This window comes from Ranitomeya variabilis, chromosome 1 (genome assembly GCF_051348905.1).
Source record: "Ranitomeya variabilis isolate aRanVar5 chromosome 1, aRanVar5.hap1, whole genome shotgun sequence".
NCBI classification, from domain to species: domain Eukaryota; kingdom Metazoa; phylum Chordata; class Amphibia; order Anura; family Dendrobatidae; genus Ranitomeya; species Ranitomeya variabilis.
Window position 1 is genome coordinate 588,202,408 of NC_135232.1, and position 26,363 is coordinate 588,228,770.

The window sequence follows — 26,363 nt, forward strand, 5'->3', positions numbered from 1 at the left end:
GAGTCTCGATTTCTGCTGCGACATTCGGATGGTAGAGTCAGAATTTGGCGTAAACAACATGAAAGCATGGATCCATCCTGCCTTGTATGGAGCATCTTTGGGATGTGCAGCCGACAAATCTGCGGCAACTGTGTGATGCCATCATGTCAATATGGACCAAAATCTCTGAGGAATGCTTCCAGCACCTTGTTGAATCTATGCCACGAAGAATTGAGGCAGTTCTGAAGGCAAAAGGGGGTCCAACCCGTTACTAGCATGGTGTACCTAATAAAGTGGCCGGTGAGTGTATAGTGATTTACACTATGTAGCAACTCTAGTTTCACCCAGACCTTCACGTGGCCACTTTTAAAGGTTGGATGAAACTGAGATATCATGGACTCATCAGACGAGGGGCCATAAACCCCTAGAAAAATAAAAGCCACAAGGATTTAGATCAAACCATCACAGGCAGAGTTTCAGTAAACCTTAATGTTTTACAATGACAAACAGCAAACATATAGAGGCTTCAAACTGTTTGTAAAGTGAGTAAACAAACATTTATCAAGATTGTGTCACTTTGAGCATCGTCTGTCACATCTGTAAATGTTTTACAAGACATGCAGCTATGTGATTGTCTGAATGCATTCGGTGTACAGTATTTAAATCTTGTTTATAAATCGCCATTTGAATATTCGCCATTTGTACATTAGAGGCAGCCAAAGTTATGGCTCTCAAGGAGAGAAACTAATATAGTGGACAAAGCTATATTTTTAATGAACTACTAAGCCAAACTAACAGCATTGCTTTATCAAATTTATATGAAGTGTATTGTGTCCACTTTGAGCAACCAGGCAACACAAAAAGGAGCTTTTCAAGTGAGCTATTTAAGGTACACAAATGTGAAGTGTTTGCCATCAAGGATGTGGTTTCACCAATGGGGGGTACCTTTTTTAAAAATATACTATTGCCATCACAGCCCCCCTTGCCCAAACTTCACGGGCCTATAACAGTACAAAGCATGTTCACACAGGTCATGTCGTAGGAGATAAGGAAGAGACATTGCAGGAGACAGAGATAAGAATTATGGCCAATGTAGTGGTGTGGGTCTCTGAGACTTGTAATGCAGTGCATGATCTGCCAAACAATTTCCCAATGGGGGTACCTTTTTTAAAAAAAAATACACTAGTGCCATCACATGCCCCTAGCCCAAACATCAACGGCCTATAGCAGTACTGAGCATGTTCACCCTGGTGATCTAGTGGCAGGTACATTTTAGATTGCAAGAGACTGAGTTAAGAAGTCGTCCCAATGGAATGTCATACCCAATTCCCCAATGTGGGGTCCATTTTTTAAAAAATAAAAGAGTGCCATCACAGCCCCCTTGCCCAAAATTCACTGGCCTAAAACAGTACAGAGCAAGTTTACCCTGGTGATCTACTGGCAGGTACAGGACAGATCGCAAGAGACCGAGTGAAGAAGTAGGCCCAATGTAATGTCATGCCCAATTCCCCAATGTGTTGTCCTTTTTTAAAAAAATAAAAGAGTGCCATCACAGCCCCCTGGGCCAAAATGCACCGTACAGAGCACTTTCACCCTGGTGATCTACTGGCAGGTACAGGACAGATTGCAGGAGACCAAGTTAAGAAGTAGGCCCAATATAATGTCATGCCCAATTCCCCAATGTGTTGTCAGTTTTTTAAGAAATAAAAGTGTCATCACAGCCCCCTTGGCCAAGATGCACCGTACAGAGCACGCTCACCCTAGTGATCTACTGGAAGGTTCAGGACAGATTGCAGGAGACCGAGTTAAGAAGTAGGCCCAATGTAATGTCATGCCCAATTCCCCAATGTGTTGTCCTTTTTTAAAAAAATAAGAGTGCCATCACAGCCCCCTGGGCCAAAATGCACCGTACAGAGCACTTTCACCCTGGTGATCTACTGGCAGGTACAGGACAGATTGCAGGAGACCGAGTTAAGAAGTAGGCCCAATGTAATGTCATGCCCAATTCCCCAATGTGTTGTCAGTTTTTTAAGAAATAAAAGTGTCATCACAGCCCCCTTGGCCAAGATGCACCGTACAGAGCACACTCACCCTAGTGATCTACTGGAAGGTTCAGGACAGATTGCAGGAGACCGAGTTAAGAAGTAGGCCCAATGTAATGTCATGCCCAATTCCCCAATGTGTTGTCCTTTTTTAAAAAATAAAAGAGTGCCATCACAGCCCCCTTGGCCAAAATGCACCGTACAGAGCACGTTCACCCTCGTGATCTACTGGCATGAACAGGACAGATTGCAGGCAACCGAGTTAAGAAGTAGGCCTAATGTAATGTCATGCCCAATACCCCAATGTGTTGTCCTTTTTGGACTTAAAAAAATAGTGCCATCACCGCCCCCTTGCCCAAAATTCACTGGCCTATAACCGTACAGAGCAATTTCAACATGGTGATCTGCTGGAAGGTACAGGACAGATTGCAGGAGACCGAGTTAAGAAGTAGGCCCAATGTAATGTCATGCCCAATTCCCCAATGTGTTGTCCTTTTTGTAAAAAATAAAAGAGTTCCATCACAGCCCTCTTGGCCAAAATGCACCATACAGAGCACGTTCACCCTGGTGATATAGTGGTTCTGGATGAGGCGGATGAGGATAAGGAGGAGGATAAGAACAAACAGACCAAATCTGGAAGCGTATACCCATGTGTGGTTGTGAAGAGATGCATGAGAATACAGCTCCCCAAAAGAGAGATGTATTTGAGGTTATGTTTCGCTGTTTTCACTTGGTGGTATACAGAAGTCTTTCCCAATCCAGGCCTTGTTCATTTTTATAGGAGTCAGCCTGTCAGCATTTTCAGTTGACAGGCGGATGCGCTTATCTGTTATAATTCCACCAGCGGCACTAAAAACCCTCTCTGACAGAACGCTAACAGCAGGCAGGCCAGGACCTCCAAGGCGTAGAGAGCCAGTCCATGCCACGTGTCCAGCTTGGATACCCAATAATTAAAAGGCACAGAGGAATCACGGAGGACGTTTGTACGATCTGCAAGGTACTCCCTCACCATCTTCCCAAACATTGCACTTCTTGTGACAGCACCCCTTGGCTCTGTGCCGCCACGATGGGAGGGTCTGAGAAAACTGTCCCAGAACTTGGCCATTGTTCCCCTGCCTGAGCTGGATTGTACTTCTGTCTCTCTCGCTTGGAGTCCTTGGTTGTACAACAAACTCTGACGTCTGCTGCCAGCGTTCTCACATGGGAATTTTCTAAGTAATTCTGCTACAAGGGTCCTGTGGTACTGCAACATTTTTGTACACCTCACTGCCTCAGGCAGAAGAGATTGTAAGTTCTCCTTGTAGCGTGGGTCTAGAAGTGTCACCAACCGGTAATGAGTGTCACCCAAAATTTTAATAATCCGAGGGTCACGTGAAATGCAGCGCAACATAAAGTCAGCCATTCTTACCAGACTGCCAGCAGGCAAGACTTCTGTGTCCTCACCAACAGGACGACTGACCATGCTGTCCTCCTACTCCTCATCCTCCTCCTCTCTTTCCTCAGGCCATCCCCGCTGAACAGAAGCTAATACAGATGTGTTTGTAGTACCATCTATAGAGCATGAAAGTAGCTCCTGCTCTTCCTCCTCCTCCTCCTCATTGCCTACCAATCCACATTGAGAAGACATGAGGCTGGGCTGAGTGTAATCCCCCTGTATGTTTCCTTGCTCCATGTCCTCATGCTCCGCCTGCAATGCATCCTCTTTCATTGTGAGCAGAGAGTTTTTCAGAATGCTGAGAAGCGAGATGGTGATGCTAATTATGGCGTCATCACCGCTCACCATCTTGGTGCAGTCCTCAAAGTTTTGGAGGATGTTACATATGTCTGACATCCATGTCCACTCCTGAGGTCTTATGTGTGTGGAGTCTGACCTGAAATTCGACCACCTTGTTGATGTTGGTAGTCAACAACGGCCCTCTTCTGCTCACAAGTCCTTTCCAACATATGCAGCGTAGAGTTCCAGCACGTGGGGACATCACACAACAGTCAGTGAGCTGGAAGCTGAAAATGCTGCTGAAGCTGTAGCTGACTTTCTAAAATGGGCAGACAGACGGTGTACTTTCACTAGCAGATTCAGCAGCTCCGGGTAGCTTTTCAGAAAACATTGAACCACAAGGTTAAGCACATGGGCCAAGCAAGGTACGTGTGTGAGCTCACCTTGCCTCAGAGCAGCCACCAGGTTACGGCAATTTTCACACACGACCATGCCTGGCTGTAGGTTCAGCGGTGTCATCCAAACATCTGACTGCTCTTTCAGCACTGTCCACAACTCTTCTGCATTGTGCAGTTTATCACCTATACAGATTAGCTTCAGCGCAGCCTGTTGCCGCTTGGCTGAGGCAGTGCTGCAGTGCTTCCAGCTTCTCACTGATGTGTTGATTTCAGACATGGAGGATGAAGAGGAGGAGGAGGAGGTGCAGGAGCTGTAGACTGTGGGGGCAACCCTGATTGATGTAGGGCCAGCAATCCTCTGCGTGGGGAGGATGTGTTCCATCCCAAGGTCCGACTGGGTCCCGGCTTCCACTATGTTAACCCAGTGTGCTGTCATTGAGATGTACCATCCCTGCCCACAAGCACTTGTCCACGTGTTCGTGGTTAGGTGGACTTTCATGGTAACAGCATTGCTGAGGACACAGGTAATGTTGTGGGACACATGCTGGTGTAATGCTGATATGGCACACAGGGAGAAATAGTGGCGACTGGGGACCGAGTACTTTGGGACGGCCGCCGCCATCACGTTGCGGAAAGCTTCCGTCTCAACAAGCCTAAGAGGTAGCATTTCTAGCCCAAGCAGAAGAGAAATATTAGAATTGAGGACTGTGGACTGTGGGGCGTTGGATGGGTATTTTCGCTTGCATTCCAAAAACTGGGTTATAGACAACTGAATGCTGTGGTGGGACAAGGACATGGATGGGCTTGCTGATGATGCTGTGGGCCACAACAGGTGCAGGGCTAGAGGCATCTTCACATGCACGGTGTAATGGGGATTGGCTCCTACGCAAAACAGTGGAAGAAGCAGTGGTGTGACCAGCAGGCAGTGGTCCTGGAGCCTGGGGTTCAGCCCACAAAGTCGGGTGCTTTGGTTGCATGTGCCTGATCATACTGGTGGTGGTCAGGCTGGTTGTTTTCCTACCCCTGCTGATGCAGGCATGGCAGGTGCTGCAAATGGCCTGTTTGGGGTTATAGGTAGAGTCATTAAAAATTAGCCAGACTCCTGAAGATCTCACAAGTGGCATGGCAACTTCACTCATGTTGGTGTTACGGGGAATGGATGCATGCCTTCTGTCTGTGGCCACCACACTGCTTCTTCCTGCCTGTTGGGGGGATATGCCATCTTCCCCATTTATGCTGCTGTCCTCGCTATGCATGTCCTTCTGCCAGGTTGGGTCAGTCACTATGTCATCCACCACCTCGTCTTCCACATCCACACCCTGCTCCTCCTCCTGACTTTCTGGCAATTGTGTCTCATCATCGTCCACCTCTTGTGACACTTTCGCACCATCGCCTTCGAGTGACCGGGGCTGGTCAAAGCTTTGGGCAGCTCAACATGCGATCTCATCTTTCCCCACTTCAAGTTGACTGGCAGAGATTTCTGAATTTTGAAATGGAAAACTAAATAGCTCTTCAGAGTGTCCCAGAGTGGGATCAGTTGTCTCAGGGCACTCGGCATGGTGGGAGGAAGGAGGATCAGGGTGAGGAATATCCTGGCCACACTCATAGCTACTCAAACTTGACCATGTGGAAGACAAGGTGGTGGTGGTGGCTAAGTGACTGGAAGCATTATCCACTATCCAACCAACAACCATTTCACACTGCTCTGGCTTCATTAGTGGTGTGCTGCGGTCCCCTAGAAACTGGGACAAGAAGGTTGAGCGAGAAGATGTGGGTCTTTGTTGTTTCCCACTTTCACCTTGCCCACGGCCTCGTCCTCTGGATGCACCATCAGCATCACGTCCACTTCCCGGTCCCTTGCCCTTTGCCTTAACCATTTTAATTGGACTACTGCACTATTTCAAATACTCAACACAAATGTCTTTATTAGTAGCGAAATAATATGTGATCAGTATGCCTGCAAATCTACGATTTTTCAAACCCAAACACCAGGCAGGCCTCAGCCTGACCTAACAGACTGTATTCAATGTTTTATTTTTTTTAAAAGTTAATTTATGCAAAATAGTGCTGTATAGAATTTGAGTCTCACACAGCCAAAAAATAAGTACATCGGTCTCCAATGCCCAAACTTGGAGCACAGAGATATATGACGACTGTAACGGAAATACCACACTGGCAAATCTGTGGCCTTTGAATATTTTTTTATGCTAAAAAGCGCTGTATAGAATTTGAGTATCACATAGCCAAAAAATAAGTACACTGGCCTACAATGACCAAACTTGGAGCACGCAGATATATGAGGCCTTTTTCAGTGAATTTAAAACACACACAAAAAAGGGGGGCACAAGGGTAGCACACACAACTATGCTACGTATGCCTGACAAACTATAACTTTTCAACAGGCCTCACTCTGACAGAACAGACTGTATTTTTTTTGGGGGGGGGGGGATTTTTGAAAAAAAAAAAAAAATAGGCATATAGACAGTAAATAAGCTGCAGCAGCAGGCAGTTATAGAACTTTGGGAAGTATGCAGTGGGAGCAATGTACGCACATACAGTGCCTGCAAGCCTTGCACTGATGTGGATATGCTGTGCCCTGCCTACCTAGCGCTGCAATATCGGGACCCACGAGTTAGCCCTAAAAAGGACTTTTGGTTTCTGAGGAGTTGTGGATGTAAGAAATGCAGACCTACACTATCTCTAAAACCACGATTCTGACCCTATCTCGGCAGCAGCTCTCCCTACTCTCGCTGAAACGGGAACAGAATGCGGCGAGCAGGGCGGCGCCAGGTCTCTTATACCAGGATGATGCTGTACGGCCCAGCCAATCACTGTACGACCACAACAAAGATGGCTGCGGCGTTTCATGGCCTGGCAGACAATCCCTGCACCATGATTGGGACTCTAAAGTCCACCAAAACTGCTGGGTGTAGACTGCAGTTACCGCCGAATAATACCGGAAATGCTCGCTGCTCGCCGAGTACGCCGAGCATAGCAATACTCGGGCGAGTAACGAGTAGTGGCGAGCACGTTCGCTCATCACTAATCTATATATATGAGGCATCGTGATTACTCGCTAATCCCACCCCCTGCACAGTAGCTCCGCCCCACCACATCACCACACATAATCCTACCCCCCACCCCATTACCACACACAATCCCGCCCCAACCACATTACCACACACAATCCACATCACATAACCACACACAATCCCGCCCCCACAAATCGTGCCCCCCACCACATCACCAAACATAATCCCGACCCCCCACATCACCACACATAATCCTGGCCCCCACCTATTACCACACATAATCCCACCCCCCACCACATCACCACACATAATCCCGCCCCCCACCACATTACTACACATAATTTCGCCCCCACCACATTACCACAGATAATCCCGCCCCCCCACCACATTACCACAGATAATCCCGCCACCCACCACATTACCACACTTAATCCCGCCCCCACCACATTACCACACATAATCCCGCCCCCAACACATTACCACACATAATCCCGCTTCCCGCCACATTACCACTCATTATCCCACCCCCGCACCACATTACCACAGATAATCCCGCCCCCCACCACATCTCCACAGATAATCCCGCCCTCCCACCACATCACCACACATAAACCAGCCCCCCACCACATTACAACACATAATCCCGCCCCCCACCACATTACCACACATAATCCCACCCCCCAACACATTACTACAGATAATCCCGACCCCAACACATTGCCACACATAATCCCGCCCCACACCACATTACCACAGATAATCCCGCTCCCCCACCACATTACCACACATAATCCCACCCCCGACCACATTACCACACATAATCCCACCCCCCCACCACATTACCACATAATAGCGCCCCCGCACCACATTACCACATATAATCCCACCCCCACCACATTACTACAGATAACCCCACCCCCACCACATTACCACACATATTCCAGCCCCCCCACCACATTACCACACATAATCCAGGCCCCCCACCACATTACCACACATAATCCCGCCCCCCACCACATTACCACACATAATCCCACCTCCCACCACATCACCACACATAATCCCGCCCTCCCACCACATCACCAAACATAATCCAGCCCACCACATCACCACACATAATCCAGCCCCCCACCACATCACCACACATAATCCTGCCCCCCAACACATCACCACACATAATCCCGCTCCCCACCCCTTTACCACACATAATCCCGCCCCCCACCACATCACCACACATATTCCAGGTCCCCCACCACATTACCACACATAATCCTGCCCCCCACCTCATTACCACACATAATCCCGCCCCCCACCACATCCCCGCACATAATCCCGCCCGCCCTCCACGTCACCACACATAATCCCGCCCACCACATCACCACACATAATCCCGCCCCCACCACATCACCACACATAATCCCACGCCCTCAACACATCACCACACATAATCCTGCCCCCACATCACACATAATCCCGCCCCCCACCCCATCACCACAAATAATCCCGCCCCCACCACATCACCACACATAATCCCGCCCCCACATCACCACACATAATCCCGCCCCCCACCACATTACTACACATAATAACGCCCCCCACAACATTACCACACATAATCCCGCCCCCCCACCACATTACCACACATAGTCTCACCCCCCACCACATCACCACACATAATCCCGCTCCCCACCCCATTACCACACATAATCCCTCCCCGTACCACATCACCACACATAATCCCACCCCCCAACACATCACCACACATAATCCCGCCCCCCACCTCATTACAACACATAATCCAGCCCCCCACATTACCACACATAATCCCGCCCCCCCACCACATTACCAGACATAATTCAGCCCCCCACCACATTAACACACATAATCCCGCCCTCCACCACATTACTACACATAAACCCGCCCCCCACCAGATCACCACACATAATAATGCCCCCCCACCCCATTACCACACATAATCCCGCCCCCCCACCCCATTACCACACATAATCCCGCCACCCACGACATTACCACACATAATCCCGCCCCCCACATTACCACACATAGTCCCACCCCACACCACATTACCACACATAATCCCGCCCCCCACCACATTACCACACATAATCCCACACCACATTACCACACATAATCCCGCCCCCACCACATTACCACACATAATCCCGCCCCCCACCACATCACTACACATAAACCCTCCCCCCACCACATTACCACACATAGTCCCACCCCACACCACATTACCACACATAATCCCGCCCCCACCACATTACCACACATAATCCCACCCCCCACCACATTACTACACAAAATCCTGCCCCCACCACATTACCACACATAATCCTGCCCCCCACCACATTACCACACATAATCCCGCTTCCCCACCACATTATCACACATAATCCCGCCACATCAGAACATTACTACAGATAATCCCGCCCACCACCACATTACCACACATAATCCCACCCCAACTACATCACCACACATATTCCCGCCCCCCCACCACATTACCAGAGATAATCCCGCCCTCCCACCACATCACCACACATAATCCCGACCTCCACCACATTACCACACATAATCCCGCCCCCACCACATTACTACACATAAACCCACCCCCCACCACATTACCACACATAATCCCGTCCCACACCACATTACCACACATAATACCGCCCCCACCACATTACCACACATAATCCTGCCCCCCACCACATTACCACACATAATCCCGCCCCCCACATTATCACACATAATTCCGCCCCCCACCACATTACCACACATAATCCCGCCCCCCACCACATTACCACACATAAACCCACCCCCCACCACATTACCACACATAATCCCGTCCCACACCACATTACCACACATAATACCGCCCCCACCACATTACCACACATAATCCTGCCCCCCACCACATTACCACACATAATCCCGCCCCCCACCACATTACTACACAATATCCTGCCCCCCACCACATTACCACACATAATCCCGCTTCCCCACCACATTATCACACATAAGCCCCGCCCCCCACCACATTACTACAGATAATCCCACCCCCCACCACATTACCACACATAATCCCGCTCCCCCACCCCAACACCACACATAATCCCGCCCCCCCACCACATCACACATAATCCTGCCCCCACGTCACCACACATAATCCCGCCCCACCACCACATTACTACACATAATCCCGCCCCCTGCATTTTATTGATTGGACTACCATGGGGAGTGCATTATATTGTATGGAGGACCATGGGGAGTGCTTTATATTGCATGGAGGACCATGGAGAATGCATTTTATTGATTGGACTACCATGGGGAATGCATTGTACTGTATGGAGGACCATGGGGAGTGCTTTATATTGCATGGAGGACCATGGAGAATGCATTTTATTGATTGGACTACCATGGGGAATGCATTGTACTGTATGGAGGACCATGGGGGTTTCAATATATTGTATGAAGGACCGTGGGGGTGCATTATATTGTAAGTTGGACAATGGGGGGTGCTGTATATTGGGTGTTGGACCATGGGGGTGCATTATATAGAGGATTGTGGGAACACAGTATACTATGTGGAAGGTTATGTGGGTTTTTTATTATATCTGGATGCCTTTGTGGGGATCTATTATACTGTATGCAAACAAAGTGTGAAGGTTTGTGTGAGGTCTGTCATACTATGTGGAGGGCTGTGTGGGGGCCATTGTACTATTTGGAGGACTAGTGTAGGCCATTATACAGTGAGGAGCTATTATACTGTATGTAGGTCCATTATACTGCATGGGGGGCTGTGTGGGGGTCACAGTTGGGGGATCATACTGTGTTGGGGTCACCATACTTTGCCCTGAAAGCTGAGGTGGGGTACAGTAGGCTAATTCACCATGGGGGTATCATATTGTGTCTGGGGGCACCTTTATTGGCATCATGCGTTATGAGGGCAATGAAAGAGGAATCTAGGGCTTCAGTAGGAGGAAAATTACAATGTAAATGCTGGAAAGTTGTAAGATATGCTCTTCTGTGACCCCGACAATTATTTCATTTTTTGGGGGGAGCCTAATTAGAACTTCTGCTACGGGACCCCTTGATTTGCATGTACGCCACTGGTGATCCAGGGGTCTTCCCCATGCTGTTCTCCTTCCATTCAGCCCTTTTTCCACCCATTTCAACATTTTCACTGCCCCCCAGACCTCTTTGTAGGGTCTGCCAATATAAAGCTCGGCTTTCCCATTGTCTCTCATTATACTCATTACTTGTGAGTATTAGGAATTGCTCGGTTCCAGTAACGAGCACCCGGGCATTTTAGTGCTCACTCATCTCCAGTAAGGACACTTTAAGGTTGGATACACTGACATTATAACTAGTGACAAGAATGGGATCTTACCAGCACAACGCTGAAGATGCTCCCTAAAGGCTTCTCTCCACACTGGACATTGAGTATTTGGATATGTGATCGGCCATTAGCAGTAAGGTTAGAATGAAATATTCATTGTGTGTCCATCAGTGTCCGGTCTGTTCTGTGCACCGTCCGTGTACAGTCAGTCACAGACATGGACAGAGCACCCACCAAAAAGACCCTCAGATGAATGAGCCTGAATCACAGCAGCTTGTGGGACTTTTACAAGGACACTGTATGTGGACAGTAAAGAAAATGAGTCCGTACTAAGGAACGAGTCATTTTTGGAGGCGTTTATCATGTGGCATCAAGAACGCTTCATCTTTATTCTGCGCTCAGCATCATTACAGCAGGAACATTTATACAGAATTTATTTTACGTTTTGTACATTTGCCCAATAAAATGCATTAAAATAAGAACTTGTGGCCATATTTATAGACAAATAAGATTAGTATTTCCCAGCAATAGATCTGTGTAAGGACTGTTTTTTGGTGGGGCGAGCTGTTGGCGTTTTCTTCCATTTTCGGGTACATACGACATTTGGATCACTTTCTATTTTGTGTTGTGGGAGACAAGTCGGCCATTGCTTTTTATTTTTATGCTGATCTTCGTGCAGGTAAGTAATGGGATGACGTCATAGTGATAATTTTATGGCCATAAGGCAGGAAAATAACATTTATATGTCATTTATGGGAATAGTTTTGACATAAACCAGCAGAAAGGGTTTTATTTTATTGTTATTTGTAATGTTCCTCATGTTAAACATTCTATTTTACTTTCTTTTCTTGCTACATTAACTAGGGGAGTTGAATATTTGACCACTATGTGTACTAAAGTGGCAACCAATTGGTGCCCTGTGACCACATTGGGGTAGATGTTTCATTACAAAAAGTGTCCACTAATTAGATGCCGCGATCACTATTGCCTTGGCCGACTCTACAGATAGAGGAACTAATAGAATCCGATTCCTATGACATCACGATAAATCTATGTCACAAGTGATGTGATGACATCATCACATTCTAGATTCCAGCATCCACCTAAGGGAAATCACTGCCTTACAGACTTCCAAGGGTGAGGCGGCCCTTTTTTTTTCTCGTGATAAACGAAGAAAAAGATATTCTAATGGCGACAGAGAGAAGACGAGCCCAAAGAGATCGGGTTCTGAGAGAGAGGAGAGTGATCCATGAAGAGCTGGTATTTTTCGCTTTAGGGCGAAGTGACATAATGCCACCGGACATGGACACTGATGCTACAAAAATGGCGTCAAAACGACAACATCTGGATATGACAAGAAAGACCAAAAGACAAGACATCCTTTCAAATAGAAGGAAAATGGAGACCCCCATGGAGTTCTCGGATGATGAGATTCAGAGGGCCATTCCTGTCTCACTCAAGAAGATTGGAAAATTGGCCACCGAGATACGGAAGAGAAATAAGGAGGCCATCCTGAATAAGCGCAGAAACATCAGCGCAGAGATCAACCTGGACGAGGTTCTCCAGGGAACACAGAGACAGGTGTCATCCAGGGCTGAAAGCCAAGACACCCCGAACCTGCAAAGAATGGCAGCTAAGGAGAGAATGAGGAACAACAGAGACTGGGCTGTCCAATGCAGGAGACATCTCACCTATGCTTCACCCATTATTAATGGGAATGGTGCCCTATGCGGATCCTGGTCATCAACCAAAACCATTTCCATCCCGGATTTTCTCTTCCACCTAAGTGATTCCTCACCAGAAAGATCAATGGAGGAAGATGAGCCTGGTAAGATGGAAACAGCTGAGTAGAATAAGACTGGGAGTGAGGAGGATTATACTCCTAATATTATATACAAATCTCAGTTATCAATGCTGACTAATGGAAGAACTGTCCTTGTTGCCCATAGCAACCAGTCACATTTCAGTGTTCTATAGAATGGTAAGAGATCGATAATCTGTGCTGTGATTCGTTGCTATGGGAAACAGGGCATTTTTGATAAATGCAGCCCCAAATATTAGACATCTCCTGCTCATTTCTAGAAATCTGATTACAAATGTAATATCGGTTCTGGAGAGATATTTATTAATACATTTTGTATCATCTCAATAGATGGAAGTGATAAGATGCCCCCGGATTCTGCGGTGACGCCAGTAGAAGACCCTACAGATGTCAGTTCCTTTATTTGTCCCATAAGAGAAATTAATCCAATTAACCTTTGCCACCTTGTATTCCACAAAAACCTGGGAGAGGGATGCTTCGGAAAGGTAAGTGTGAATTTCTCCTCCTCCGCGCCCCCAATGTGTCCTACCCCTGATACACAGGAGGACAGACATATTCATTACAGGGTGTTCATATGTAATGAGAATGGGGATAACTAGTGAGACATGGGCAAAGTGCGGCCCCCCGGCCACATCCGGACCTTTATAAAGCCTTAACTGAGCATTCCAAAAAGGGCAAATAGCACAAATATAGAATATACCCAATAGGAAGAAGGGGCAGGGGCTCAATATTATCAATAAAGGAGAATATATCAAGTTTATTGGGAAATAATTACAATGACAACAAACGTGGTTGGGAAAGAACTAAAAGACTCACAGAGGGAAACAGATAGAAGTCGATCAAGAGAGCATCCAAAAATCCCCATAGTAAGAAGCACGAATCCCCTAAACCTGCCCTCATAGAAATCATATGAGGAGATGCAAGACCAGTGGCGCCCCCTCCTGGCTCCCCTTGTTACACTGGTCTGCCATGCCTAAAGTGAGCAGTGTTCAGACCCATGGGGCTTTATTTGCCCTGTACGTTGTTACTTGTATCACTGTACACCTATTTCTGAATTTGTCTGTTCGCTAAGTCTATCTTGAGCATTTTTCTGTCCACCACTGTATGTCTGGTTTATGTTATTCCTATATCATTTTGTCATTAGAGCCATCGATCGATCGATTTCTGTCTGTTTCTCTCTGTGAGTCTTATAGTCTTCTCTTTCACAGCCACTTTTGTTTCTATTGTAATTATTTCTATAAACTTGATATATTTTCCTTTATTGATGATATTGAGCCCCCTGCCCCTATTGGGTATATTCTATATCTTTGCTATTTGTCCTTTCTGGAACACTCAGTTTAGGTGTTATGTATCGCTTGCATAGGGCCTTTAGGTCTTTCATCCTGTGCATTTGAGTCTCAGCGCAGCAGGTGCGACGACAGAACCAGATCGCGCCTGCGAGAGCTTCAGGCCTTACAGTGTACAGAGCAAAATAATGGGGGACAGTGGGAAATCATAAGTTCGGCCTGTTGGCTCGGCCCTCCACAACAGCCATGTGGCCCATAGGGACAATTAATTACCAACCCCTGCATTAGACAGATCCCTTAATTAGATGGCAGAGTTTGGTCTGATCTCTTGTGTTTTTTTCCAGGTCATCTTGGCATCTGATCCAGACACTGACGAGATGCTGGCCGTAAAAAAAATTGCAAAAAGTTCATGTCATAAAGAAACAATCACTAAAGAAATAGATATCCTGAGAATGGCTTTCGGCTGCCCCTTCATAACAACTCTGCGGGGGTGTGTAGAGTCACCGACAGAATATATCATAGCCATGGAGTATGTGGTCGGAAGAGATCTGTATGGCCACCTGGATCAATCTATATCGTTTGATATGGAAACATCAAGGTAAATTCTACCGGCTGATAATCCGCTGCCCGTGCATTGTAGTCCTAGAGCAATGATGGAACGCCCGCCAGGGTCGGGGGGTACTCTGTACCTGGTTCGGTCGTTAATAAAAAGGTGGTCACGGTGGCGGCGACCTGGTCCATGGCCCTGGGTGCCCAAGTAAAAGGGACGGTCTTTAAAGGGATTTAAATAAAGTTTGCAGAAATAGGAAATGTTCATGATGCCACCTGTGGTACTCGGTCAGGAGTGACCAACGCTGCTTAAAGGGGTCCTCTGGGGGTGATAGTACTGCAGCAAAGATGGTATCGCTTCCCACAGGTGAAGCTGGGTCCCCAGGACTTCCGGGGTGTTTGGGCAAAGATTGTGTGGTGCCGGAAATAAACGGAGGACACAGGGTTGCAATCTCTTTATCTGGTTACTGATGTAGACAGTCTCAGTCCAGGGTACCAGCAACAGGTGTTGGTGTCGTCCGGCCAGCCTGGAGGCAATGATGGATCCCTCTCCCAGGTGAGGGCTGTAAGCCTTCCTTCCTTCTTTTGCAAGGTCCTTGCTGCCTGTGGCTCCCTTACAAGGTCCTCTCTCCTGTCCTGTGAAAGTACCCCATATGGTGGGCAATGCAAGCCTTTTTACAGGGTTTCTATCACGACCCGAGCTCTCTGTGTATTGCTGCACCTTTGGGTGTGGGTGCACACAGACTACATAAAGTCTTCTGCCCTCCGGTGCTGCTGTGGGACTTGGAGTGCAACACAGCCTCCGGCTCCTGGTGCCCGGTTCCTGCACTTCAACTCAGAGGGTGCCCAATCACAGTTCCCCTCCGAGCTCCTTTCTTCTTCTTTGCTTCTCCCCTCAGATACTTGCTATCACTGCAACCCATCTGGTTCTCTTCTGTCCTGGAGTAGCAGCACCACATGTGGCTGCATGGCCCCACTCTCTGCTCTCACTCCACTCTCCTTCAACTTCTGTTACCAACTCTCTAACTCCTCCTCCAGACCGGAATATATATATATCTGGGGGAAGCTCCCCTGAATCCGGGTTCAGAGCGCCCCTTTCTGGCCTGGATTCAGAATGTGTTGCATGTAGGTGTATTACCTGTTAAAGGGAATCCTCCTTGCCTCCAGGCATGACATCACCCTCCCTGAAAGGAAGGCAACATCACTGTAACAACCGGTTACCTGGGGTGTTACAATGACAACAGGAGAAAATGAAGCCCTGAATAGGACACGTGTGCGATCTCCTGATGTTCTCTGCATGATTGTGTATGTAACCACTGATCCATCCTCTACTTTCTACTCCACAGACTCTTTGCGGCAGAAATGATTTGCGGAATCCAGTTCCTCCATGAACACGGCGTGATACATTGGTAATCAGCTCATCTTCATAAATTTCTGTTGTCTCCTTACACGTCTATTGTAGAAAGTTCTGTTCATGAATTATCCTCACAATGAGTGTCTGCTCCTTCTTCCTGCAGTGACCTGAAGCCTCAGAATGTCCTCATCGATGACATGGGACATATAAGAATATCAGACTTTGGTGCATCAGCCGTGAACGTGGCTGAGAATGACCTTTTGTATGGTTTTGTTGGCAGCCAAGGTTACATCGCACCCGAGGTAAGAGATATCCCTGTGTGATTGATGTCGATAGTAGGATTGAGGATTAATCTGATCCCACTGTATCCGGCTCATATCTAATCACAGACCGGTCCTTGTAGCTTCTGTTTGTAAATCCCCTTCCCAGTATATTCAGCTCATCTCCTATCTTATGTTCCCACAGATAATGGATGGAAAAGGCTTCAACTATCTAGCAGATTCCTTCTCATTTGGTGTCATCATGTACATTATGATTGTGGGGACACAGCCGTTCTACAGCAGAGGCACATTGGAGCAATACCACCTGTCTCTGTGGGAGGATGACCCATATTTTCCACCCTGGATGCCCATCGATGCCCATAACATCCTAGAAGGGGTAAGTAAGATCATAAGAAGAAGGATAAGGGGGATTATAAGGGGAGATATAAGATATGTCATTACACAATGTCTATGGACTGTCCGCATCATATCAGTAATAGTACACAATATAATGATTAATGGTCTCTGTCATTTTCCAGCTTCTCTGCAAAACTCCAACTGCTCGGTATCCAATAACATCATTCATCCGAGAGCAACTATTCTTCCTCTCCATAAACTGGAGCTACGTGGAGTCCGGCACAGCCGACCCACCATTCCGATGGGGGCAAAGATGTAAGTATCACACATAGGAACATCCATAGTGTTACTACTGCCCAGTAACACATGTATATCCTCATCATTACAGAAGAAAGAATCGATTTGCAGGACCCTGGTACAGAACCCACGTCATTAGTCCACAGCCACCAGACAAGAGTCCTGTAAACAGACCCATCCTGTCGGCCTCTCTGACGCCTCTTCTTATTAGTAGGCCAGGTGTGACTTCATGGGTGTGTGATATTTCACTGGACCTACAAGTCAGAGGGGGCGCTGGGGGATCCAGAGGGCATGATGCAGCTTGCAGGGCTCCCGTCCAGCGGTCACGGAATACTGATGTGGCAACTGGACCAGGGCAGCCGAGAATTTATTCTCTCATCTCTACTAATCAGTACATTAACCCTTTAGCATACGGTATATATGTGAGTCGCCGATTCTCAGATCTGTACATTTCTCTTCTTACAGGAGGATTAGGCTGATAATAATTAGCTCCATTCCGGAAACATCGAGGAATGAACATTTACATTTATCGGACTGGACAAGCACATTGGACTTTCTTTATTACCGGACTATGACAAACATATGGATATTCCATCACAAACCATCTACCTACAAGACAGAGAGATAAGGAAGCGGCTGCTCCTTGATCTACTTGATATCGACCAGAGAAGGATGCGGCTGCTCCTTCATCTACATGATATTGACCAGAGAAGGACGCGGCTGCTCTTTCTTCTAAAAATAAACAGAGAAGATCACAGAAACCGTCACTCCTGGTCCCACTGCCGACCATCGGCCTGAGAAGACCAGAATCTTACATCGGAGTTTGTTTCTGTGGCTATTAGTAGCTTTCTTTTATGCTGCTTTTTGCATGTTTCTTGTGTCCTTATCTTCCCTCTCCCACATGTCCTCCCTTCCCTTCCATATTTCCTTGAGACATGCAGCGGTGTACATCCGTAATAAAAGCAGATTATCACATTAGTCCATAGATTCATCTTTCTATAGAATAAGTGCATGAATTGGGAGATGAAATTGGCCTGCAGTAGGAATTATTACAAAACGGTTGTCCACTACTTAGTTATGGATGGGTCATCAATATTAGATTGGTGGAGGTGCGACATCCGGCCCCCGCAGAGCTGGTTGTAGCTCCTGCGAAGACACCACAGCTGTAAAAAAATATATATTAGGTCAATTAGTGTTTGATTTGAGGTAGGAATGTTTGATTAGGTTTAGACCTAGTAGTGTTAGGTTTAGAACTGGTAGAGTTAAATTTGGTATAGGTCTAGTAGTGTTAGATTAGGTTTAAGTCTAAAAAAACCCAAAAGCTATGAACTGGGATGTAAACTGGTGTGCATACAAAATGTAAGCGCACGTTCACACTGGCCACTGAACAGAAGAAAAATACAGACAGAAACATAATGATTGAATACCCCGCAGTTAATATATTGAAAACATAGTGCATGGAAATAATATACGGTACTTAGTTAACATGTTTTTTTAACAAAACAATGCAAAGCCGTCCCACCACTTCACGGTGACCGTAATTGGGGCAGCCCTTACTCTAATATTAAAAACCATGCAAGTGAGATGCATGTGGATAAGGGCTGAGAAGGACTGGGCCCAACTAGTGGCCACACAGCCATGTGAGACCACATCAATATAATGCCCAGCTCAAAGGGAAGGCAGGGCACACCTTTACATGCACATGATACAAACAGACAGATAAGATCCAAAAGGTATGAACTGGGATTCTGTCTTGTTCAGTGGCCAGTGTGAGATAAATATACCTTATATAGCATGAAGTAACAGCCAAATGGAGATTATGAACATAATCACCAGATTTATTTAAAGTAACCGTGCTGTTATAATAGCGCTGGGTAACTGAGCTATGCGGCATGATATGCAGAAATGCGAATTTCTAGATATCAAGCTCTCGATCCAAGGTGGAAAGATCTCTTCTTGTCTCCATCGGAAAGCTACTGCGACTAATAGCCTTCTCCATTATAACAGCTTCCATCCATAGTATCTAAGGAATGGAATCCCCAAAGGTCAGTTTCTAAGACTCCGTAGAAACTGCAGCTCTGATGAGGATTTTCACTCTCTGGCTAAAGATCTAACTACCCGATTCTCCAACAGGAAATATCCTAAGAAAGTGGTCTCAAGAGCTTTCCAACACACGAATGGAACGGAACGGTCAAATTTGCTAAAGAAACAGGTTCGTGATTCCAATAGATCCCATTCCTTAGTCACGACATTTAATAATCAATGGACGGATGTCCATAAAATTTTGTCCAAAAATTGGAACATTCTATTAAGCGAACCCAAACTGTCTTCTTGCATCTCCCAGACCCCTAAAATAGTGGCTAGGAGAGCTCAAAATCTGAAGGACCAATGGTGCCACAGCCACTATCATAGACCTAAAGTCAATATTGGAAGGGGTAATAAGATTTTTGGCACCGACCCCTGTGGAAGGTGCAATGTATGTCAATTCATGATCTCACAAGATGGTTTCACAGTTACCACTTTACCTCTCCCTATCAGGCCTAAATGCTATTTCAATTGCAGGTCAATGAATTTGGTATACTTACTCATCTGTGACTGTCCAAAACTATATGTGGGTCAAACCACCCAAGAATTGAGGAGGAGGAGCCAACAGCATTTGTCCAACATTTCAACTGCCAGGACTGATGGAGAGAAAGGCAAAACAGTCTCTTCATTGGCCGCACACTTCCTGGATGCACATGGAAGCAGTATCAAAGGATTGAAGATCATGGGTTTAGAAACTGTTGATACTAACATCAGAGGAGGGAACATTATTCCCAAGCTATTGAGATGCGAGTCAAAATGGATCTACGACCTACAGAGCCTCTCACTGTCTGGTCTGAATGAAGAGTTACTGTCTGTAAGCAACTTTATGGGACTCTATATTTCTCTTCAGCTGATTTTGGCAACTTACACTTGGTCTCTTTTCATGAGAGCACTGCTATATACATACATTTCTTTGGGGCGACTGTATAGTTTGGCACCAAATACAATCCTAGACCTTTGTATATAGCTCATGCTTAGTGTGATGGTGGGATATGTTTTGTGGGTATCATTTTGTGTATATTTATATTTTACTGATCATCATGGTGTTCTCTTGTAGGATGAGTTATTTGCCTATTAATGAATTGCTGTTATTTGCCATCTGATATTCCCCCCACAGTCCTGTACTGTTATCTCTCCACAGGGTCAGTGAATAATGACATATTGAACTAGCTTGTTGAAACAATGAGCCCCTGCGACCCACCCCCCTAACTTGTGAATGAGGAGGGGGACTTGTAAATATCAGGTAGGTGACTCACACTCAGTCCTATGTGGAACCATGATGTGAAGACAGCGCCTGAGAGAGAAAGAAGCATATATGGACTGTTATCCTCTGCTCGATTGTTGGACTCTCATCTTCCAGGGCTTTTGTCTTCTTACTGAACTGCATTCGAATTCTGGACTATTTTATCCTTTGTGTGGTGGATTATATATGGACCTTTCATATTTTTGCCTAAATAAAGGTCTTGGAATTGTTTACTATACTCTAGCTCTGTTGATTGTGTGATACCTGAGAAGGACCCCGTGACACTTAGCCATTTTGAAATGTGTGTTATTATCCATCTTTCCGTTTGGATTGGCACCAAATACAGCCTTAGGTATTAAGATCTATGATCTTATATGACATGGATCTGGCTGGTTTTGCCAACCTTTTTTACCCAGTTTAGATAAGGCTGTTGTGATTAAAATATTTCTTTCTCACACTGGCCCACCCCTCTTTTTGGGATTGTTTAAGATCTTAGTCCATGTGTCTATCCCTAATTGTGATGTCAGCATATCCACGGTGTTAATATAGTCTTGCGGCATCTTTCTTATTAATTAGAATCCCCATATGTTGGGGTTCAGGGTCAATGTACCAGCTTACATACAGTTCCTCATACCTATGCATTGTCTAATTATAATATTCTTAAGAATAGACACATTAGTAACAGACACAGAAATGACACCAATATAAAAAAATCCTAATAAAGATATCCAAAAGTTGTTGTAATAAATGGGTCACCCATGTGCCAAAGTTATAGTGTAAGACCACTACCAAGAAGAAAGGTAACACCAAAACACAAAAAATTGGACCAAGGAAAGTGACAGGGAATAATTATCACAAAATTAATCTTTATTTTGTAGCAACAGTGACAATCATAAAATATTTAAAAAATATATATATTATAATCATATATAGTACAATACAAGAATGTGCACAGATTTAAGCCGCATATAATGAAGCAAGCCACTAAATATAGGAGATACTAATAAGAAGCAATCTATGACTAGTATTATCCTCAAATAGATAAAATTATATATGTAAGGCACCAGCAAACTATCATTAAAACAAAAAAATGTGTAAAAAAATAATAAAAATATATATGTGAGTGTACAAAAGTGCAATGTGCAATTTCCAAATCCCACCAGAAGGTGGTGCTATAGGACAAATCAAGAAAAATGAGATGGAAGTAAAAAAAGTGCTATGTGCAATGACTCATAACCATCACAAAAGGCCTGGGCTCAGTAAGGTGCCAAGTGAAGTGCTATGTGCAGTGATTAATCACTTATCACAAAGGGCATCTCAATACAAAGGCCAAACAAGGTGCTTAGTGCTATATTAGGAAATATGTCAGATTACTTACAATTTATCAAAGGAAAGTTCCTAGGCTGCCAGCGGCTAATTATGTGCACCCCAATTGGGGTGCACATAATTAGCCGCTGGCAGCCTAGGAACTTTCCTTTGATAAATTGTAAGTAATCTGACATATTTCCTAATATAGCACTAAGCACCTTGTTTGGCCTTTGTATTGAGATGCCCTTTGTGATAAGTGATTAATCACTGCACATAGCACTTCACTTGGCACCTTACTGAGCCCAGGCCTTTTGTGATGGTTATGAGTCATTGCACATAGCACTTTTTTTACTTCCATCTCATTTTTCTTGATTTGTCCTATAGCACCACCTTCTGGTGGGATTTGGAAATTGCACATTGCACTTTTGTACACTCACATATATATTTTTATTATTTTTTTACACATTTTTTTGTTTTAATGATAGTTTGCTGGTGCCTTACATATATAATTTTATCTATTTGAGGATAATACTAGTCATAGATTGCTTCTTATTAGTATCTCCTATATTTAGTGGCTTGCTTCATTATATGCGGCTTAAATCTGTGCACATTCTTGTATTGTACTATATATGATTATAATATATATATTTTTTAAATATTTTATGATTGTCACTGTTGCTACAAAATAAAGATTAATTTTGTGATAATTATTCCCTGTCACTTTCCTTGGTCCAATTTTTTGTGTTTTGGTGTTACCTTAAGAATAGACACAGACTGGAATCTCGAACCTTTACGTATTGCTATTGTGCGCAATATCTTTGACTACCCCCCTTTAGGATGAATCTTGAGATCATCTGTTTCTTAAAATATATAATGTTAGACCATTTGGGCAGTTTATGGTTATGGGATGGTGTTGGAAACACCGGTGTTTCCTATGGTAAATTTTTGTATATGTATTTCCATGCTCACTGCAAATAAAAATTATATAATACTCATTTATCCCTACATCTATCGTATTTGTATGGAGAATACACGGGCTATATTAAGGGTATTTGAATCGTAAAAGTTTTTTCTTTTATTCTTGTTTGTACATCAAAAATAACAGGTTAAAACACAATAAGTTTCCAGTTATTCTCATACTGTTGTATGGTAAAATAGCGATGTAATGCTACATATGCAGAAACATCCCTCCCTATAGATATAGGTGGTGGAGACAAGTTACTTTGTTTCATATTGACTCGAATAACACTATGCTATGGATAAATAGCATATAGGTGTGGTGTGTCTGTATAAGGTTTCTTATGGTAACGTGTGGTACTGTATATTTCTCTATAAGGAACCCTGCGGCAATGTAATGGCAACATAAGGATAAGGTATTCCTGTGAGGGAGACCTCTCTGGGTGTGTGATGTGTCACATAGGCGCATGGTATGTCCGCATCTCTTCAATCATGGTATTCTCGTATAAAGGACCTTGCGGTCATGTGATGCTGGATACGCAAAACAAAGATTGGGCATTTTAACATGAAGGACCTTCTGATCATGTGATAAACCATGCCGGCGTATTACATGCCTTTTTCTAAGGTTAACCCCTAAATCTGTTTGTGCAGACGCAGGCTCCGGCGCCCTGGGTCCCCATAACAACGTCAGTACATGCACACTAGTGTTAGAATATGTCATAGAATAATTTCCGGTTATCCGGGGACGTTGTGGTGTATGCACGTGTACTCCATGCGGTAAGCTCAATGGCTGTTGAGACTTAATAATTGTTGTGTATATATATATATATATATATATTGTACATGGTTAAGATTCAAGGAACCCACTACACTCTCACTTGCCCCTGATGAAGTCACAATAGTGACGATATGTGTCGGGCTTTCAGGAGCCGGTTTAATCCTGCACCTCTTTGATTGTAGATAATGCATGAGGTTTTGTGAGCTGGCCTGATTTGGCGTTGGTACGCGGTTGGTAATGTATTTTTAGGAATATAATCTACTCTCATATGGTTTATTATGTTGGATTCATGAATCGTTGTATTGGATATCCATCTTGGTATATACATAAGTCTGAATATTTTCATATATATCCCCAACTGTTCCATATGTGTATGGTTTTTAAATATTGTATTTGGTGCCAATCTCCATAATTTTGAATCAGCCAGGTATACCATCTTACTCTTTGGAGAGAATTTTCCTTCCAAAAGTTCTTATTTTGATTATGACGTAGAGTTTCTCACCACATATTGTATTGAATATTTCATGCATGCCCTCTTGGTGTTATTAGGTTAACCGCTGCTCCTGTATGTGTTGGCTACACATGGTGTAACCACTTTTTTGAATTTTAAATGTTTTAATACTTCTTGTTGTGGGTTTATGTGTACTAATAAAATTTGTTACATTGTTTAAGGTGATCCCTGCTTTTTTGTATGTCTCCTTGTGTTTGGTTGGTACTTGTCTATGTCTAGACATACTGCAGGTGGATCCCTTCTATATTTGAAATTAATTTATTCGATGGTGCCCTCCTTTTTTACAATATGCAGTATAAATATACCTTATATAGCATGAAGAAAAGTAAATCCCGAGCGTGAAACTTGGATAAAAGTTCAATTTATTTAGACAAATCCATTAAAATCCTTGTTTCAAAGTGGTACAGCAAATAATGGAGTACATGATCCGACCAACGCGTTTCGACCTGTTAAGGTCTTAATCAGTAGCGTAGCTACCAGAGGGGCAGAGGGTGCGGCCGCCCCGGGCCCACCCCTCACAGGGGCCCACCCGGAGCTACACTACACTTAATTAGATCTGTGGTAGAGCAGGGAGATACGATCTCCCTGCTCTACCTCGGGCAAGGGCTGGAGAAAGGCAGTGATGCTATGCCCCCTCCCCCCAGTGCTGACACTGTTCCTGTATCCAGCAGACATGCCCACATTGCACGCTCAGTGAACGTGTCTGCGGCAGAGAAGTCAGGACCATGGCGCTGGGTCTTCCCTCCAGAGAGGAGCAGGACAGGGGACACCGTGCTGTAAGTAACAGCTCACACTTCGTCCTGTACAGCCAGAGGTGTCTGCACTGTGCAGGGAGGAGGTGACAGGACGCTACTCCTCTGCTGATAAGACCCAGCCACATGCTGTATCTGCAGTGTCTGAGACACTGTAGATTTATGGCAGCATCATGAACTTTTACTCATATCGGGTCACTGAGTGCAAATCGCCCAAGCATCACCCGATCTGTAAAAAAAACTTCAGAGCAGCTTATATAAATCTAATGGTTCCTCAGATAGACAAGACTGGTCAGTAATGTGCACTGATAGATGTGACCCCGGCTGCAGGACCCCACAGATGAGGATATACGTCTCCTTTTTATATATAGGAAAGAAACATATATCCTCATCTGTGGGGTCCTGCAGCCGGGGTCACGTCTATCAGTGCACATTACTGACCAGTCTTGTTAGTATATATACCTTGGATATATATGTATATATATATATATATATATATATATATATATATATATATATATATATATATATATATATATATATATATATATATATATATATATATATATATATATATATATATAGTAATGCAGTCCTATAGGCAGGGGTCAGGATCTATCAGTCCAGTGTCTGTATGATCTCATATCAGTAAATCCAAGGTTGTAGACACAATACCCCCATTATAAAACCTTTTATTGAAAAAAAAGTTATGGGTGAGTTTATACAGTATGATAAATAGCCAGACAGAAGAAAAAAGCATCACAAGTGTGTATAGAAAATCAAATATGGTTGCCAGCCCCTGAACATATACTCAGTCTAGACAACAAGACCCCAAAGGGGGAGAAGGGAAAAAGAGAGGAGCAGACGAGCCAGGGGGTGTTTTCTTCTTCTTTAGATTGGTAATATTCTATCTCCCCCTCTTTCTTCTGGTTGCCTCCTTTCCTTTCCCTCTTTGGGGTCTTGTCCAGACAAGAGTATTTTTTTAGGGTTACCTGGATAAATTCAGGGAGCTATACCCATACACTGGCCTCTATACGCACCCACTGGCTGTTTCTATTTTCTTCTATTTAGCTCTTTGTTAAGTATATCAGGGCTGTACAAGTAGCAGCCCACAGACAGGGACAGACAGTGACCAGATTCTAAAGAGTGGGAGCTATTGCAAGTTCCATTATACAGCATGGGAGCTACTGCGGGGGGTCATTATACAGTGTGAGAGATAATGCAAGGGCCGTTATACAGTTTGGAGGCTGCTGTCAGGCTATCATACAGTGTAGGG

At 44.9% G+C, this 26,363-nt stretch overlaps 1 protein-coding gene and 1 long non-coding RNA gene across 3 annotated transcripts in view; one reads left to right on the top strand and one right to left on the bottom strand.

The window, feature by feature from the left end:
* Nucleotides 1–26,363, bottom strand: part of LOC143806864 (uncharacterized) — a 69,316-nt gene that overhangs the window by 39,942 nt on the left and 3,011 nt on the right. The window lies entirely within an intron of this gene.
* On the top strand, nt 12,659–18,421 carry LOC143806799 (protein kinase C theta type-like). Its single transcript, XM_077287763.1, has 8 exons — nt 12,659–13,356; nt 13,681–13,835; nt 14,981–15,234; nt 16,532–16,594; nt 16,703–16,841; nt 17,005–17,196; nt 17,339–17,471; nt 17,919–18,421. Coding segments are annotated over exons 1-8 (1,578 nt in total). The 5' UTR covers nt 12,659–12,716; the 3' UTR covers nt 17,921–18,421.